Here is a 20,007-nt window from a genome sequence, read left to right on the forward strand (position 1 = left end):
TTAAATGCCTTACTTAATTTAATCAGGTTGCCATGTAATACTAAAAGAGAGTCGTGTTATAAAATATTTATATATTACAAGAAGTTTGTTATCATTGATTATTTTATTAAATTATATCATACCTTATCATTTCAGAAATGCCGATATTAATAACAAGCGATCTTTGCGAAACGTGATATCCCATAAGAACCCGTCTCTATGTTTGCGAAGAGAATAAGAATCTCGTAAGGAGGGTATTATGTGTGCTCAGGCTTTTGTGACACTTCTCTCCGCAGAGTTTTCAAAACCACGAGGTCTCATTGTCCGACGAGGGATCCCGCTGACAGGCGTTTGTTAAACGCAAGTTTTTCGTCGACGGAGTCTCATATAATTTGTAACTCGTGCGAGGTGAATGCGGCTTAAAGACGATTCAAAGAAGTTGTGTATGAGTCAGCCGTCCCTGAAAGTGAATCTCCCGCAACGAAGCAGAGACGTGCAGCTGGCAGGGTGGAACCAACCGGGATCGGGAGACCGGCCGAGGAAGAAGAAGAGGAAGAATAAAAGAAGAAGGAAGATGAAGAAACGAGGCGACGAGGTGGATGGGCGATGAGAACTATCACTGGTTACGCAAGAAAACCAGGGGACAGGATCCAGATCTCGTTAACCCGGGACCGAATTATTTGTTTTTCGCGAATCCCCGTTTTAACAGTCATCGCGCGGCCCGAGATGCGCGATTCGCTACACCACGGAGTGATTTATGTGCAGCAAGGATAGCGAGGATCATCGCGATGATTAATTACGTAATACGTACTTCCGCGACCTTCTCTTCTCGTTGCGTATATCGTTTCGACTCGAAATTGAAGATAGCATAAAGAAGAGAGAACTGCTACATACATCTTCTTGAAAACATCGCGCGCGCGTAATATTGAATAAAATTCTGTCAAAGCCAATAATATATTGTCGTAGGAAATTGCCAGTATCATTTATGAAAGTGTCTCTGCTTCTTAAAAAAAGAAATAAGTAAGAAAATACTGTAAAAGTATTGTTTTCATATTCTTTCCAAAATATTATTTGTCATATTTTTGATAATTAAATGACAAATAGAATCTTCTATACAATGTAACATCTTCTCTATTCAATTGAGAAATATAATTGAATAACTCAGAAACGTATGACGTAACTAAATCCTATCAGGCGTAAAGTGGGTCTGCTGACAGCTTTAATGTACACGCGAGGAAGCTACTTAACCCTTCCGCTACTAAAACGGGAAGCCTTTGCCATGCGTTAAAACCGACATAGCCGTGCGAATGGAATAAACACATCCCTGTATTGTTATAATATATAATACGAACGAAATTAGCATGATCGAAATGTGAAAATGATTGTGAGGATGAAAGGACTTTACAGAAATAAGGAAAATGAGAGGAGAGAGCGTCTTTTCCTTACCTCCAAGTACCCGACAGGTCCATTGAATGGATAATCGCCGAGGCGGCGTTCCTCGTCCAGGAATTTCCCGGCTTTTCCATTCACCGGCGGACAGAAGAGGCCGTAATTGAAGCTCTCCTTCAGCTCCTGCAAGGCATGAAATTTTAATATTAAAGCAAGGGTGAATCGCGCGAAAAAGGATCAAAGCGACCCGCCACCCCCACTTTTCCGTACGATACATGCAACATAACGCACGCTATATCGGGGATCGTTCCGGAGTAAGCTTCAAGCCTAGGATTTCTAAGTCGATTCGCAAGGAAAAGCCATTCTTTTTCCAATTATGCTCATGCTCATATTTGATAATTGGAGAGACTCGACACAATTGCATAATACTTATATTACACGTCGCGCACTTATAATATGCACATGACGCAAAATGTTAATTTAATTAACGTCGTTAATCTTTGCTTCACGAAACGTACATTAAGATAAAGACGCTATTAATGAACTTGAAATTTATTTGGATTTTGCGAGAATTAATAATATTAAACTTACCATTCTATTTAATCCTGTAGTGCATAATTTTTTCTTTTTTTAATGATTATATAAAATAATTACATATATATACATTTTTTTAAATAATCATACAAGATCATAAAAAATAATTTTAGATATATATATATATATATATACACACATATTAATTTTATGTATATATAAAATTATATATATTTAATATGTACCTACTCTAAAACAATATTTTCTCTAAAAACATTGAGATCTTTTAATAGGAATCTGAAGACTGCGAATTATTTTGGATCTTTTCTACAAATTGCTGTTGTTAGGTCAATGTCTTTGGTATTCATAGGCAGTACGAATAATACAACGAACTACACTTTGCCTATGAATACCAAACGAGGACCGAGGAAAATCAATTCCCGATTGCGTTAACAATATTCGCGACGATCGACGGCACCGGCGGAGAGCACTCTCTCTCTCGCGGTATTATAATATTTAGCGGGTAACGACTCGAGATAGGCAAAAAGAGCGACGGCGAGGAGCAACAACGCGTGCCAAGTACACTCGAGAACCGCGCATTATCACCATATACTCCGCTTATGCCATGCGAAAGATCGGCGACGATGCGAAAGAAGACAGCCGCGCCAACCCGACAATCATGGCAACAATAGCCAAGAGTGCAACACGTGCCAAATTAAAGGCTTCGTACAGGAAAAAGAAGAAAAAAATTGTGGGTCTCCGTATCTCGTCTTATATCGATGGGCGGAAAGATGCGGTCGACCATGGGAAAGCCGCGAAAAAAAAAAGAAAACAGCTGACATGTCGTCGAAAACGGACGTGAACGTTTAGCGGCAGATGTGCCTCAACGTTTTTTCCTTACGTCACAAAAAACATCGATCTAAAAGTTTTTACGAATGAAAAACTATATTAGCGAAAGATGTATAAAAATTTAATCTATGATTTATACGCATTTATCGTAAAGATATACGCACGCTTGTTTGAAATTTTAAATGGATGATGTATGTTTGTGTCTAGGATAAGCGGCGCAACGGGATTTCTAGAGCATACTAGAACAGATTATAAAAGGCGGCTGTACTTCCGTCGCTTTTAAAGGTTTCGTCTGACCGCATTCGGCGCGCTTTTCTCAAGGCTCGTATTTACGAGTGATATAACGTCCTCATTTCGCTCCTCGTTCGCTAAGCCGATTCAATGACATGTCCGTGACACGCTCGCTAGTGGTTTTCTTCGTTATGCAAAGCTTCGTCGCGTGTCGTTAAAATTGAGATTTGCAACGCATATGAATAAAGAGATGGAAATGAAGAGACCTTGCGTCAGCGAAGTTCATCTATTTTAACGAGCGTCCATCTACTCGCTTTTATAGGATAAATTAGTTTCTTCTATTTTCATCTGCGTTGGAATAAAATTGCTTTCTTCAAAAAGAAATATCCTATTTTTCACAATGATTACGAAACACGACGTGTATTCGCACATGAAAGAATAGCACGAGGCAAATAAATTAAATCAAAAGAAACGCTTGATTTTTGTAGAAACCGAGGATCGCGCCTTCCCCTTTGATTTATCGAGATCACGAGTATAATCCTCTAACCATAACTTCTCTAATCGACATAAATTGAGTAAGATGAAACCATAATTTCGCGCGGTAAAATCGAAAGAAAATTTACTGAAAGATGTTCATTCTCTGATCTCGCTCGTCCCCGTCACTCACGTCATCCCGGACAAAAATGAAGCAGTCCTGCCAAACCGGCGCTCCTACTCTAATTAGTGCCGCGGTAATTGCTTCATAAAGTCCCAAGAGGCGGCATAATCGCACCATAGCGAAACGTGCTTCGAGTTTCTTCGATTACCAGGGGAACGGGCGAGAGGCAAGGTCGTATAGGGACCGAGAGCGTAGAAAAAGTCAATGATCGACGATTAAAGTAGAATCGAGTAGAATTGATTACCATTATCAACTTGCCTCGCTCGTAACCTTTTTCGCGAATCATAAAGAATCCTTCGGTTCCTTCGAAGGGCGTAAGTCTCGAGGACTCGATTCTCATTCCGTCGAATAAATTCCCCCGCAATTTCTCCTGCATTTCCTTCGAGCAGATTTTTCCGACACTTTTTTCACCATAAATTTCTAACAAGAGACACATAAGCTCTTTCTCCAGATTCCTCGACCTCAGAGATATAACTGTTTCACGTAGCTGTTACAAATCTAGAAAACTTATCGAGCGTCCGCGAAAATGCATTCGATAAAAGCACGGGCGCATTTTTCCGTTTTTCATGCTGCGACCGAGGAGAGGGTCGCCGCGTTAAACGGCGGGAACCTTTTGTACGGCCCTGTATATGGGAGAATAATGGCCGAACCGTGTCTCAATCGTGCTTTATGGGATGTAATTGCGGTCTGGCGAGGGGGGACCGGCCACGTCGATGTTTAAGCTCGGTCCAGCCAGCGCCCGCGCTCGCATACGAGCAAGGCGGATAGGAGCGTTACGGTTTTAACCTTCGCAACGAAGCACGAAACGAGTTTTCGTCCTCGCTCGGCGCCGCGCAGCATCATCGTGCGGCCGATCGTCATTGTCTCGTCGTCGATTCCCCGCGAATTTTGCCCCTCTCGTGACATTCTTAATCAAACGTGTTTGCGGAAACTCTAATCACGAAAGTAGTCGCGGGAAAGTAAGATAAAATCGGATGATTGAGTTCGATGATACATCCTGTTTAAGAGAAAAGTATCTTATGTTTCCCCGAGAACAAAATTAAAAGGCGTTCGGTCTGAAAATTTAGTTAGCCAACTTCTCTTTCTTTCTTCGTCCTTATTTTCTCTATTTCTTATCAAATTAAATTGTAATTTAGGCGATAAAAATGTCTAATAAATTGGTCCATTTAGCAGAGACCTTACCACGCTTTCCACTAATCTCTGGTTTGTACGACGCGACGACAACACGACGACTTACGATCGCGCACGTATGGCGCAAAAAAGCAGTAGGCGGCGAAAGACGGAGGCAAAGATAGACAGAGGGACAGTGGACAGGAGAGGGTGGATGACCGGCACAAAGGCGAGATGGAATCAGACGTCGTACCGGACATAGCATCGGCGTTAAACGAGAAGAATACGACCCATAAAATTTCGATCTACGCTCCGAAGAGACAAAGAGAAAGGGGAAAAGGCAGGATCGCCGTAGCGGAATACGAAATCAAATTACCGAGGTGCATCGAAAAAAGCAGCCATCGAAAGTTTAACGGCGGTTCTTTGGACTCGCGTCTGTTGGCTTATGTCGTTTATATGCGCCACAAAAGTACTTGGAGTAAACCTTGCTCCTCCTAAAGACTCGAGTAAACCTTCGAACTCCGAACCGCCACGTTTCGATTCAGAAAGATCGACGTATGATCGATCGGATATTTCTAAATTGGCGATAATCTCATGGATCGTGTCATTGGAATCGATTGACTTATTTTAAAATATATAGCCATAGTTTTGGACATAATATATCGATATAAATTATCTCGGATCTAAAGGGAAAACTTGATATAACCGTTGATTATTAAGATCGCCGATCAAACTAACAATGCGCGATAAGATTATCGTTTAATGGCAAAATAACTTTACGATGTACGACAATACAAGGACTTTTGCGAAGCGCAAATATTTATCTAAGTTTATTCAAGCGTTTCTCCCCCCCTCCCCCCCCCCGCATCCATCAAGCTGACTTACACCATTATCATCGGCGCCATCAAGATACCGCGATACCGAACGCATAAGTCACATGGACTTGATGATTGAACAAAGGTTAATGACTAATCTCGATAAGATAAATGATTTACCGTCATCCCCTTTCCCTGTTCTCCTTCGAGGAAATATAACGAGGGATTTCTTAACGATTAGCGATGTAACGCATTATCTGGGCTCTTAATTGAATATCTTGGTTGATCGTTTCTACCTTGAAAACGCATTAACATACACACACTTTTATGATTCATTTCATAAAGGAATTTTATAGAGTGTTCTTTAAGTGTTCCTAGTCGAAAACTGAATAATGTGCATAACTTTGTGTGCTAATTCGTTATATAATGACGAAAAGCACCGTTCAAAAATATTAACAGAATTGCAAAAAAGTTTATTTTCCCATATACGCATAATTTTCAAAATACATATCTAATAAACTTGAAACTTTGACTTGAAAAGTCGAATAAATGAAATATTTCATTGTTCAATCGAGAGAAACCAGTAAGAAGTATGATGATATATAAAGAGCTTTCGATACATCGATTCGATTTATTACCGGAAAATGAAGAAGACGAAGAAACGAGCAACTCGTTCGACTGCGAAAGTGAACGGAAGAGGCGGAAAAGGAAGATCTATTCTTCCGGGAAGATCCAAGTGCCGACAAGAAAGATCCTTTAGGTCCTTTATTGATTCTTAAGTTCGTTGCTTTTTCTTTCACGTCAAACTGGTTATTAAAACTGGTTCCGGTTTCATCATCGACTGCTATTATAGGCGCTTAACGGGGATTAGCCCCGTTCTTTCAGTGAATCACGACATAAAAAAAAAGAGTGCTTTAATTTTTCTTAACTATATAAAAATCATTCCTTTATTATTTGAACGGGAAATTAATCCTAGCGCTGAAATCTTTAATAAAATAATCACATTATGCTTTTTGTCAAATGATATGCAATTCACAATGCGTTTCTTGCAATTTAGATCTCTTTAATTTTTTAATTTATAATTAAAATAGAAAAATAATACTTTAGTATTTATTAATGAATAAACATTTTAAACCAATAAATATAATTACGTCAATCATATAATTTAAGAATAGCAAGAGTTGAATAAATGTAAAAAATCAAATTATTTATACAATTAATGGTAATAAAAATAATATTGGTATATCGTGACTATTATATATATATTAATTATGATATACATGTGTCATTAATGGTGCTATATAAGCACTTTGAGACGCAGTCAACCAGCCACAAACTTTCGCTGGTTCGAGTAGAAACTCTAAGGAAAATCCTTTCGATGTAATGTACTTTATAGATATCGTATTCATTAATTCATCAAATTACGCTCGATAATTAGCATTCGTTAGCTTCGAGTTACGACGGCAACTTCGTCGTTCCGAGAATGACTTTTTAATCCGTTTAAGATAACGCGTTCGACTTCTCGTGTATCAGCGGCGTAAAGAGGAGAACGGGAAAAATATATCTATCCGGCTTGATTAACGCAACATCGCATTTTCGTCTCGAGACCGCCGCCATATTCATCGTCGAATCAAATTTCGTCAAGTAACTCAATTTTCTAGATCGCAGAATCGAGTCAACGTCGTTCCACCGGTAATTGGCAATCAATTCCGATGAGGCTCCACGTGGCGACGACGATATTTCGATCACTAGCACCGACTATGAGGCGTGTTTTATTAAGCAAATTACACTTTCAGCAAGTCATAACGTTATCGCGTTGCGTAACAGCGGGACAAATTAATCGCGAAATGATTATTCAAGCGGTGCATGAATAAAATATGCGAAAGTACCCATTCTCCTTTCTCGCAAATATAACTGTCCTTTTCTGCATTAAAATGAAGACACTCTCTGGGATGGAATCAATATATTACGATTGAAATTTTATTGAAAGGATGAAAAAAAAAAATATCAGTCAGTGATTGTGGCTATTTCAATCAGTGATATTTTAAAATGGATATTATATATGAAATTTAGCGACATATTTTTTGGATTTATTATCATATTTTAAGAGTAAATAAGCATAATATATATGTATGATTCTAAATTTTGAATACTAGTTATATATGTTTCATTCTAAATGTGTGTGTATTTCTTCTAAAAAAATAGCAATCTAAAATAAATGGAAAAATATCTGAAAGCATCCTGCAAATATGTATAATTATTAATAATTTTTAGTGAAATATTGTTACTAAATTAGTGAGGTAAAAGACAGAAGAGTAATTAGTGAAGAATAAAGTGTAAATGTTTACTAAAATACTCCCTGATTTTCTGCGAAATCTTCTCACCGCTTTAATCAGTGACATTTTCACCGATTCATATTTTCATCAAGAGAAAACAAAAAAAACATAATTACCGCTTCGTAAATGACGAATATTCGCGAGTGAAATTTCAGACATTCGTACACGCGAACGAAGAAGAAAAGATTCCTGTTTCTTAATCTTAATTGGACCTTTTGTAGGAACGGGGCAAAAGAGAAATAAAGATCCCGACAAATTGCCATGTACGATAACCTTTTTTGTAGCACCGTGTAGCTACTCGATTCGGCGCGATTCAGATTGAATTATAGAGCGATTATCGGACTCGTTTCGTGCCGCGGGTGCGTTTCCGTGCTCCCGGCTGGTAAAGGGACCGAAATTCTCCCGTCGCCTCCGCGGAAATGGATGGATCCCGATTTTAATCAACCGTTAACTACGTCGTTAGCGGCAATTCCTACAACTTGGAAACGCGCGCGCGTTACACGGTACGCGACGGAGGTGTCGGCTAATCGAACTGGAAATTACACCGGCAAACTGCGCGCGAGAGTCGCGCTCTTCACGCTCCTGGTCGCCTCTGAATGCGCAAAGTCAGAGTCCGGGCGACTCGTAAATTGGCGGATATTGGCAGCCGGCGCGAAACGTTTGGCAGAGAATTTTTGCCAATTAACGGAAAGTTCGTTACTCGTAGTGGAACACGACAGGTTCACCTATATTGTTCCACAAAAATCGTATCGCGAATTTATCTCGCGCAACCTTTCAAAGATGAAAATGCAAATAAAGTCATATGTCGCATGTAGACTTATATGAAATATAAATTCTCCAAACCTGATTAAAGCAAGATTATTACATAGACAACTAAAAAATGATCTTTATCGATGGGAAGTAAAATTTTCAATTAGAATAAGAATGCGATAAAGTATGAAGATGATTAAAAAATTTAATATTCTTCTTCTGTATAATATACCATTTCGTGTACAATAAAGATGAAAACCGCGCGACGTACGTTCTTATCGAAGAAGCAATTTGTTAACGCAAAGTCATCCGCCTTGGAATTCCTTTGATTATTTTTTTTTCAACGGAACGATACGAGATAACGGTACGGAAAACATACAAGCGCAACGTATCGATCGCTGTAATTAATTATGGCAAGTTTATGACGAGTAATGACTCTCTTGTCGCGACTTAGAACGAAGAGGAGAGGACGAGGGGAGAGTGCTGAGGAACGAGGTCTGACGACAGAAGATTTATTTCTGTAGTACAATCCGATGTCGCTGCGGCATCCGGAGAATCGCATTTGTATCGACTATTTATAGCGACCAAGTATTTGTCTCGATACAAGTCTGATGAGACGCAACGGATCAATCTTGCAACGGAGCCTTCGATCACGCAACATATTTATGTGCGCGAATCATGGTTTCGAAGTAATTGAATTTCAAAGAATTTCAAAGTGTGTCATCGTGATCTGAAAACTGTGATGTCAAATAAAGGATGTATATAAAAATTATTGATACTGATTTTAATCTTTCTTGAATTGCAGGTAAAAAGAGAGATACTATTCGTTATTTAATCTCTTTTCTTTCATTGTGAGAATAATTGAAATATTAAAATGTAAATATGCGAGTTTTTTAAATTCGTCTCGAGTACAATGCAAATTAATCATTAATCTACTCCATAGCAATAAGTATTTATAGGGAAAAATAATATTGATGTATTCAATTTGACAAAGCGTCTTTTCGATTTCACATGATAATTATGCTCTCACAAGCTTGTTGTTCTATACGCGTTTGCAGTCAATTTAATCTCACACAATATAAAAATAGACTAAAATCAATATTTCACCTCGCAGAAATATCGGAATTGCGTGATGCGTCATCCTTACACGAGAGAGATAGCAAATAAAATACGATACAATTGGATATCAGTATAAGTTAATTCACATAATCAAAATAAAAGTGCAACGAGAAAATAATACAATATTATATATAATTTATAAAATGATATAATTGTAAAAGATGTTTATATCGATTAGCTCGATGTTAAAAATTTAATTAAAAGAAAATCTTTATTGTTAATTAATTATCATCGTCCAAAACTTGTGTAGATTATCCTTTGCCAAACAAGAGATTAACAAAATGTAATATGAACGATGGATTCTTTAACATGTAATTAATCTTTGTTTAATTAAAATATTACAATGGATCAAGTTTACAAACGGTAAATTAGCTTTCGGCAAACTAACTTTCCGAGAATACAACTAAATAACAAACTTTAACTTCACGTAAAGATGGTTTTTTATTTTATTTTCAGAAGCGAATATTTACCTTCTAAAATTTCCCTCAAATTCAATTTTAGTCACTGAGCTATCTGTTACTTCGTATCGGAAAAATAATTACGCGTCGGTAAATAAACGCATCGCGTCTGCATATTGTGAAAAAACAGAGGCGGAGAGGAAAATACCAGAGCTATTTTAGTCAGGGAGGGCGATACACGAGTTCGATTTTGCGATGCTGCGTCTATAAGCAATGCGATTCGCCGAGGGGCGAGGAGGAGGGTAGGGGGCGAGATGGCATAAGAGCCCCTATACTTTGCATTTTCGATAATCGCGTATCCCGATTGACGTCGCGCGATTTCTTTACCGTTCTCCGCGCACTCTCGATGCGAGATATATTCTCCGTGCACACACCGTACACACAGAGGGGACGGGAAACCGGGCAACGCGGCGGGACGGGAAGGAAAGGGACGGAGGCGGAGGTGGAGACGTAGGTGAAGAAGGAACGTAGGGGAGGTGTACGTACAAGGAATTCATGAATACGAGATTGCACTCGAGGAGCCCCGGGTAAAAGGCTGCTGCAGTTACCAACTACAGCCGCACGGTTAGATTGCGTCGAGACTGAGAGAAGCGACGTTATATACAGAACGATACGATGGACGCGAAACTTTTTCACTCTTTCCTCTTTTTTCTGTCAAAGAACGCGACTTTGGACGTACCTACTGCTACAACTGCGAGTGAAAAATAGCGTTGAGAAAAGCTGCGCGTATTTTTTAGCGTAAACGCTAATCGTTCGCTCTGGAGAAGAAGTCTTTTTAACAAGAGATTTCGTTTAAATCTGTGACAGAGAATCTGCGATACAGATCTCCGCTCGTTTTATTTCGCATTAATCAAGCAAAGCATGCTGAAAATATATTTAGAGAATCTGCTAATTTTTATTTTATATATATTTTAATAAGAATGCAGAAAAGGAAATTCAACTCTTTTTGTCGTTTATTAAGAAAAGGTCGTTTGGGTGAATACATTATCATGAATGTTAATTAAAATGAAAGATTCTCTAAGATTATTTCGCCAGCAAGGTTGTCATCGGGCAAAATGTATATTTAATAAATATTTAATATATAAGTACGCGCCGTTTCTTTCCTCTTTAAGCAAGTCGCTATAGGCGCTCTTCCAGCGGGAGTGGTAAATACTCGTCGCTAAATTGAATGAGCGGCAAAAATGTTTCATCAGGGATGAGGACGATTCGCGCCGCTGGCGCGATCGAGTCTCGCGTCCGATCCGATGCGCGCGAATCGCATATCGTATCCTCGAGAAGAGGATTTGCCCGCCAGGAACGAGCTAGTGATTTCGCGAAATGGGCAGCAACGACATTTCGGATTCCACCGGCTTATTCCAGCGACAAGGCTGGCCGAAGGGCTGAAACGCGACCAACAATTTTCGAGGAAGTTTGCGTGTCCCCGCGGATATTCCCGTCCTTCTCCCCTTACCTGCTCGCACATCCGGTTTCTCGACTCGAGGGAGTCTCGATCGGTCGATCTTCGGTCGTGTAATTGACTCCGGTTTGTTCTACCGTCCATCCGAAAATCGCGTTTCTTTCCCAAACTCTTTACTCGAGAGCAAAATCTCCCTTAATTTTCTTCCTCTCTTCTGTCTCTTATTTATTTCACAATTTCGATAATTTCGTATTCTTCAGCGTAAATTGTGTATATATTTCTTTATTCCTATTATATCTTTTTTCGTATATATATCGATATATATTTTTTCATTATTTAATTAGATAAATAGATTTTTCCATTGCATTATTTATTTTCGTTAATATTCTTTTGATCACGTATATATAATTCATCAGACTTATTGTATTACATAAAAATAAAAAAACAAGATTTTCTCTGTACCCTAATTGTTGATACGATGGCTGAGAATATAACATTGTTGAATAAATTTTAAAACTGTTTTTGAAAAGACGCACGTTTATCGCTCGTAAAGATCCGACTGTCCATCTTCATCGCATTCGATTTAAGCGAGTTCGAAGTTGCCTCGCGGAAATTGATCGAGCATCGATCTCCATTTAGTGATTTTTACAAACATGCGCATCTCGCATTATGCAAAAACACGACCATCGATCTCCATTCGGTCACCCGCGCAAAAAAAAAAAAAAGCGCATACCGCTCTCCTAGTCCATTGCGATGAGGTTGTCCTCGACGAGGTTGTCCCGCATGCTGCAGGAACCTGACCATCGATCTCCATTCGATCTATTCTCGGACCAGTTCACGGTATACGATCGATATATAAATAGATCGACGTAGCTTATGTACTCGTTCAACGACTCGCGCGCGTGTTTGTTCCGTATCCGACGTGCTGGATGTGCGCGAGATTTGTCGATCTTGACAGTAGGATCCTACGTTCTCCCGTCAGACATATATTGTACGTACATCGGCATCTTTTGAACGTGAGACCCATTCATTTCCGCGTCATGTCATTTTATTCGCGATACGTATGCGAACGTAACCCGCCCACGTACTGCGGTTTGAACTTGTATGTGAAATACACGTTCGATAATAATCCATGGACATACGAGGACAACTATACCCGTCGTTAAAAAAAATCGATCTAATGGTTCTATCGCCATTCCCGAGCATTCTATAATATCCTCGTTTATCATCGAAAGCATGCGTATAAAGAGCTTTACATCAACATTCCACGATATTTTAAGAAACAAGATACAATATTAAATCGATCTTCTTTTTTCTAAAAAAGATCTAATTCGAAATTAATCTGTAAACGAAAACGAATATCATAATTTTATGTGCCATTTTCTCGCTCAATATTATCGCTCGATAGTCAAATAATCTGACAATTGATCGAAAATAAATTTTGACATGTCAAAATATTTATATAAACACCATCACAAACAATTCCCCTCCTGACTTTTTATCTCGAGAAATTTTTATCCCCCGTATATTACAATTTAGCAACGTTCCCCAGTACGAATTATCTTCCGATAAACGTAAAGGGAACATTATTACACGGTGCAGGCGCGAGAAAAATATGCGTTGCAAAGTGACGACGCGCAGATAGCCCGAAGCCGCCGCGAGGGAGATAAAGAAAGAGAGGAGAGCGGAAGGGGTGAGAGGGGGGGGGGGACGTGATCCTATCGGAAGTAAAGGATGATCCTGGTTCACACAATCGTGGATCACGGTGATCGCGTCTACGCCTACGAAGTCCTGCCTTCTCGATCTCCTGCCACGGATCCTCTGGCGCTGGCCGGACTGAATTTATCCGCGCCGAGATCCTCCTGCCGGATATGCGCAACGATATACTATCGCCGCGCCGGTAATATTCGGTCTGTTCCGGTACAATGATATCGCCGCGGATCGTGCACATTTGCGGCGATAAGCAAATCGGCCGATCGCGATCTCGAGGCAATTGCTTCCAGGAGCTAACTATCGTCGCTTAATAATAAGATTTTATCACCAGGTACATTGATAGCTTAGGACGTAAGATCCAAGTAACGTATATATCATCAACGTTACATTACATTGAAAAATAAACTAGCTTCGTGAACCCTGGCATCACTGAATTTACGAGAAAAATTATTTCAATTTCGGAAACAATTAAGCGCGGAAAAAGGATGATTAATCATGGAGAATAATGAAAATACGTGTGTGACACGAACTTAAATAAATAAATAGAAATATTTCTCTTATTAAATTATTAGCAATTCACTGCATCTACACATCGAATATAAATCATGTTTATTCTGTTTGTTTTATAAACAACTGTTCCTTTTAGACGAGTCTCGGCATGTTAAGGGTTTCCGTATCCTATTCTCGATCGGCGAGAGAATACTCGTAAGACGCGAATGAACCGAAGGGAAGAAGAAAAAGATAAAGGTGGAAGAATTTTAACGCGAGAATAAGCTCCTTAGGCCAAGGTGATCGAAAGCGATATACACGAAAAGAGTAACGAGTTGGTTAACGGCACACGGTGTATTTAGAATGTCTGACAATAAAAAGGATAATAAATTCCCTGGTCGATTGTCTCGCTTCGAATTTTAAAAGGCACGCGGCACATCACCTAGACATATCGACACTTTCATTGGAGATAATTTCGAGAAATAAAAAGAGAGAGAGATTCTCTTATATAACTCGTGAATACAAGGTCTCTGGGATATTACTTTCATAGAATCGCGAAAGACGCAAAGAAGATCCTACGCATTTCTTTCGCAAAACGTAAAACTATGAAAATGATGGGAAAAAATTGAAAAAAGTGCAATTTTTGTCTCCTTACAAAGAAAGAATTTTATATCATAATATGCACGCTATTTAAACAGAACAATTGTAGATTCTTCAAAGAAAGTTAAAAATCTTGTGTCTGGAATATTTCTCATTTTAAGAAAGATATAACATGAATAGATTCGAGTACCCAAGTGCATTTTCTCGAAATTATGCGCTCGAGAGGCGTTCTCTGCGGAAGGCAACGCGGCAATCGATGTGGGTTCAACGGTTTTGTTAACCTCCCGGCGAAAACGAAAGTCACCATGTGCAGCAAGTCCAAGAGAGACACAGCGGCAACATTAGCGAGCGGTGATCCTCGGGATGCTCTCTCGCCGGAGGAGGTTCGTGGCGGACGACCTCGATCGAGGACACTCGCCTGGTGAGAGAATCGCGGATGTCCTTTCGAGCTTTCGCGTTACATCAATCGCGCATTATGATGCAAAATCGCATGATGTAACGCCGCGTCTGCCAAAAAGCGCGTATTTTCGGCTACGGATATTCGTCCAGATTAAAACTTTCCTCCCATTTTCGATCTCAATTTTTTTACATTTAAGGATTTTGATCAATTTAATTTATAATGAGAATCCTCCTTTCTTTATTTGGTATCTCAAATAAACAGTGTACAATTTTTCTTACAAGTTTAAAAGAAAAACTTCCGGCGAAATTTATAAGTTAAATACTTTCGAACAAAAGTAATATTACTGCTTCAAGTATCAAAGTCGGGTTGAAAATTAAGATCGAAAGTGTGAGAAAAATTTCTCGATTCAGGTCACGACACGTCAAAATTTTCGATCTCAATTTTTTTACATTTAAGAATTTTGATAAATTTAATTTATAATTAGAATCCTCCTCTCTTTATTTGGTATCTCAAATAAACAGTGTACAATTTTTCTTACAAGTTTTCTTACAAAAGAAAAACTCCCGGCGAAATTATAAGTTAAATACTTTCGAACAAAAGTAATATTACTGTTTCAAGTATCAAAGTCGGATTGCAAATTGAGATCGAAAGCGTGAGAAAAATTTTTCGATTCAAGTCATGACACGTCAAAATTCGTCTTTTCTACTCTATTGGCAGAAGTAGATGTATCTTCGCTGGCAAAGCTCTTACTGAAATGTCACACTCGAGTGAATCACAAACGTGATTTACGAGTCGAACGGTTATAAATGTCGCAAGTAACGTAACTCGTAATCTCCGATATTTCACCTAAATCGTCGAAAATACGGGTTTAGTAAGCCCGAGTCATAAAAAATATTAAAAATTGCGGGTCTTGCATCCAACGGTGCTTAGCTGCACGATTTAAATCACAGATCGAGCGTACGTTCATCCATCACGATTGCTTCTCGATCGAAGTTTTCAGTCAAATCTTGACACGTACATTCAGAAATCGAATAAAAAAAAGACACGGAGAAATGCGAAAAATCGCAAAGATAAATTTTGCAAAATACACATGTGTACCAGTTTATAAATCAAACTCACAATTTCTATCGCAAAGCTTTTTGTCTTCTCTCGCGTCCGCTCGATATCTAACATTTAACTTCAATTGCGTTCTATATATCATCAAAGCAACACAATCACATGCTAATATATCGTGCAGAACTACCAACTATTATCATTGCAGAAATCAATATTTAAAGACAATTACGTTGCTAATGTGCCTCGACGAACTATGTACATGCATGCTAGTCGATACTTCGCCGAGATATACAACGAGGAAATCTAAAACTATGCGCCGCCAGTCTCCCCATTCTGTATTACAGATAAATCGTAATATATTCGCTACGAGAGAGCTCTACGAGTTGCGAGGAATGACATAAGAGGCTGTAAAATTCAATACATATTTCCATTTCCCCAACAATCCTTCAACTTCAAACGGGCCGAGTGCTTGTTTTGTTATTTAGTTTATGAATATTCAGTGAATTATTATACGAAAAAAAGAAACAGACAGGGAAAAATTGTTGATTAACCGTTGCTACGTAACCATGGCTTGTTAGGCAAAATGCATAAAAAAAATCACTTTACGTAACTCCACTACCATAACCAGATTGTATAACAAATGTGCAACGTGACAGCAACTTTCTCTGCAAAGTCACTGAATCAAAAGTTAATAAAGCGACGTCACATATGTGTATGAAAAAATACAATTCGATTTGTAAAACAATACCAACGTGTCGCTGAGAAAAATCGATAATTTGCATGTAGAAATTAAATACCGCTATTAATTAAATCCGTTCTATATAGAAACCTTACACGTGACTATTAAAGCTGAAAAAATACGCTGTACGTTAACAGTGACAAATGTATCGTTTAAAAAAAAAAAAAAAAAAAAAAAAAAAAAAAAAAAACACTCCGGCCGTCATTCCTTTTAGAATCGTAGCTGGATCGTCTCTCGTCGCTATGCAAATGGACGCAAAACGACAAATACAAAAGGGGGAGGGAGAACGACCGATCGACGAGGAACGAAAGGCGTGGTCGCATGCTATTAGTAATAGTGAAGACGTACCCTGTACCAAGTGGCCACCTGCGAGGCGCTCGGAAGGGGTGGAGAAGCGGTGTGGTTTATCCGTAACACGAACCGAAGATGTGGAGGGCGGTGGAGGGCCCGAGAGAGGCGCGTTTTTTTTTGCGCGCGGTATTTGCGGTATTCGTACGAAGGGGAGGTGTACGCGCGTTCGTAGATAGGGCCCCACACAACACACGAGACGATAGTAGCGGCACAGGTGTGGCGGTTGGTGGTGGTTGGTGGCGGGTGTGGAGTGTATTTCGCCCCCGTGCAGGGTGAGGCAAAAGCAAAAACAACAACAACAACAACACCACAGGTCAGAAGATACACGGTTATCGGCGATTACGCGTGACAAAATATATGTATATAAATCTCTATACACATGTATAATAAACGTATGAATAATACGAATGCAGATACATATCATATATGAGATGTCGTCTCAGGATGAATTGGAGGAGCAATTATTTGACATGTTAATTTTTTTTAATTTACAATAATTTATAACGGAACAACGTATCTCGTATATATCGCGCTAGTATTAGCCCTATTTAATTATTTGCATAAATGTTTAAAAATGATCGTCGAATTCATCCTGAGTGCAAACCATAAATATTTGATGAGTAAATATAACTAAAAGTACAAAATATTGGATAGAAAGAAAAAAAAGAGAATAAAATACTAGATCGAACTGGTATCAGAGTACACGTTTTATCTTTTTATATGTTCATACAAACAAAAACACGTAATCCTCATGTATAATCCAATAGATGGACCGTACACTAGAGTATCGCGGCTTTAAATCACTTTAAATTTTCTTCACACGTATCTGATACCAAGATCGTGGATGATATACACATACTTTTGCTGTTACAAAGAAATCTATAAATCAATTTGACGGAACATGAGAGAAATAAAGAAATAATTCGCAGAGTCGGCAAGCCAACTCTACGAGGGAAACTAGAAAAAAACAGAGTGAAGCGGAAAAAGAAACGAAAATATTGAATGAGCAGCTGGTTCGTTTTTGGCGAAAGAGGATTTAAACGAGGACATATATCGGGGTTTCTGTGCTGTACCTCCTGTGTCCCGGAAGGCAAGCATGTGGGGCAGAAAGACGACACGCGTGAAAATTCTTGCGTGACAAAGAGCAGAAGAGAAAGAGAAAGAAGGAGAGAGGAAGAGAAGGAAAGACAGAGAAGGAGGATGGAAGACAGAGCGTGACGGCTTCACAGAAAGCGAAAAGCCACACACATATTATCGATATTCTAGTCTCTATTTCGCTCTAAACAAGAACACTGTATGCGTGTCCATTCTCGGCACGCCTCGGCAACAAAGTGCATCTAACACGTGCTCTTGTGCGGTCGTTAAAGTTCTCGAGAGTCGAACGAGAGCACGACGAAAGCGAGTACTCGGGATTCAAAGGCGATGGCTATCGGATCGTGCAATATTGTCGACCGAACCGAACGAAATTTCTTTGAAGTCGAATAAAAGAAAATTCAATGGAAAAGTAAAATTACAGTTGAATAGTTTACTGCAACGATGATGTAACCTACTTTTTAAGAGAAATGCGAGAAACAATCTAAATATAAATCGCACTTTAAAATTGATTAATTAAATTTACAAAAAATTAAATTAAAATAAATTTTAAAAAATACAAGTATCTTACGTAAATTTTTGGAGCATGTTCCGATAGAAGTCTTATTGTATAAAGAAAGAGCTTCGATATTCTAAGATAAAAAGGAAAAGCAGAGGGAAAGATTCAGTCCGATTATCGTCTTTGAATCCGGCGTATACTCGTGACTCTCGGCGGTCCCGTGGGACGATTCGCCAGCAGAAAGCAGCAGAAGAGAGACTGGAATCTCGCTCTCTCCTCGCCTCGAGAATTCGTCATTACTCGCTCTGGCGGCTCTTAATTTCGCGCTGTCTGCAATCTAGCGAAATCGGCATGTAAAGCGCGTTGCTACCTCCGCTCTCAGTGCGCAACATTGTGCGTTGTACTTTTTGCCGCCCGAGGAACTATGAGCGGTTTCGCGACGACGAAGAGGACGGGCGAATGGGAGGAGAGGAGCGGAGAGTCAGAGATAGATAGATAGAGAGAGAGAGAGAGAGAGAGAAAGAGAGAAAGAGGACGGGCGGAGGGAGCGTCCTTCGAAAAAAGCCTGATAGAGTCCTTGGGGTCCGACGTGGTCGGTGCGCGTGCGCGAGAAGCGGATGCACGGTGATAAATGACAGATCCGATGGGGTTCGACCGTAATCGGCGATTAATCGATACTCGGCGATCCTCGGTGAAATATACACGCGACCGCAATTTCCAGCGGGAACAAATCGCCCCGGGTGGCGCAGGTACGAATTATATTATACCACGCTCGCTCTCCGCCGAGAGATCGCGGGCGAATTTCTCAACGAAACGCGGCCGGCTCGAGGGAACGCGCGAGAGTATGTACGGGAGAGACCCCGACTCCGCTTTGCGGAATCTTTTTCTCCTTCTTTCTCTCTCACGCGCGCCACACAACTCGCGCTAAATCGGGGTTACGAATTACATTTACCGGCGCGCTTTCGATCGCGGGAGAATTTCTCAACGAAATACGTGTAATTATCGTGCGAAGGACTCCGGCGCGAGCGCACGTCCACGATGGAGACGGCAAAACGAGAATCCGCCACGGGCTTCATAAATTTCCGACGTAAGGATCGTCCCGGCCAGAAATAACACGCGGGTGAAGGTACGCGGCGCGCGGGATTTATTGCCGCGAAAGAGAATAATGCGTTCCGTTTTCAATTTCTCCCCCTCATCTCTTCCAACGCGCGCGCAACCTGCCTGTCTATCCGTCCGTCCGTCCGTCCGTCTGTCTTACGCGCTATCGAGCAGCCGGGAGATAAATTTTAGTCTGGGAGTGAATCGTTCGATCGTCGTTAAGAGCACGTCGATGGTAAACCCTCCCCCACCAAGCTCAACAGGCTATTTTCAAGGCTGTTTCCCCCGGGATATATTCAGAATATATCGACGAGAACAGTTCCTCCGTTACTTGTACGAGGAACCG

General features: G+C 39.9%; 1 protein-coding gene across 7 annotated transcripts in view; it reads right to left on the reverse strand.

Moving 5' to 3' along the window:
* The window catches only part of LOC105255365 (SH3 and multiple ankyrin repeat domains protein 1), a 115,019-nt gene that overhangs the window by 14,995 nt on the left and 80,017 nt on the right, over positions 1 to 20,007 (reverse strand). For 2 of the 7 annotated variants that reach the window (XM_025410768.1, XM_025410767.1), the window contains 3 exons: positions 18,046 to 18,048; positions 16,970 to 16,987; positions 1,426 to 1,551 (listed from right to left, as the gene is read on the reverse strand). In XM_025410768.1, the coding sequence (XP_025266553.1) occupies positions 1,426 to 1,551; positions 16,970 to 16,987; positions 18,046 to 18,048 (147 nt within the window). Of the gene's footprint in view, positions 1 to 1,425; positions 1,552 to 16,969; positions 16,990 to 18,045; positions 18,049 to 20,007 lie in introns of all 7 variants that reach the window. The other 5 variants (XM_025410784.1, XM_025410780.1, XM_025410789.1 and 2 more) reach the window with 3 other exon arrangements.

Source organism: Camponotus floridanus, unplaced genomic scaffold, assembly GCF_003227725.1.
Source record: "Camponotus floridanus strain SB8 unplaced genomic scaffold, Cflo_v7.5 scaffold103, whole genome shotgun sequence".
In the NCBI taxonomy this organism is placed as follows: Eukaryota; Metazoa; Arthropoda; class Insecta; order Hymenoptera; family Formicidae; genus Camponotus; species Camponotus floridanus.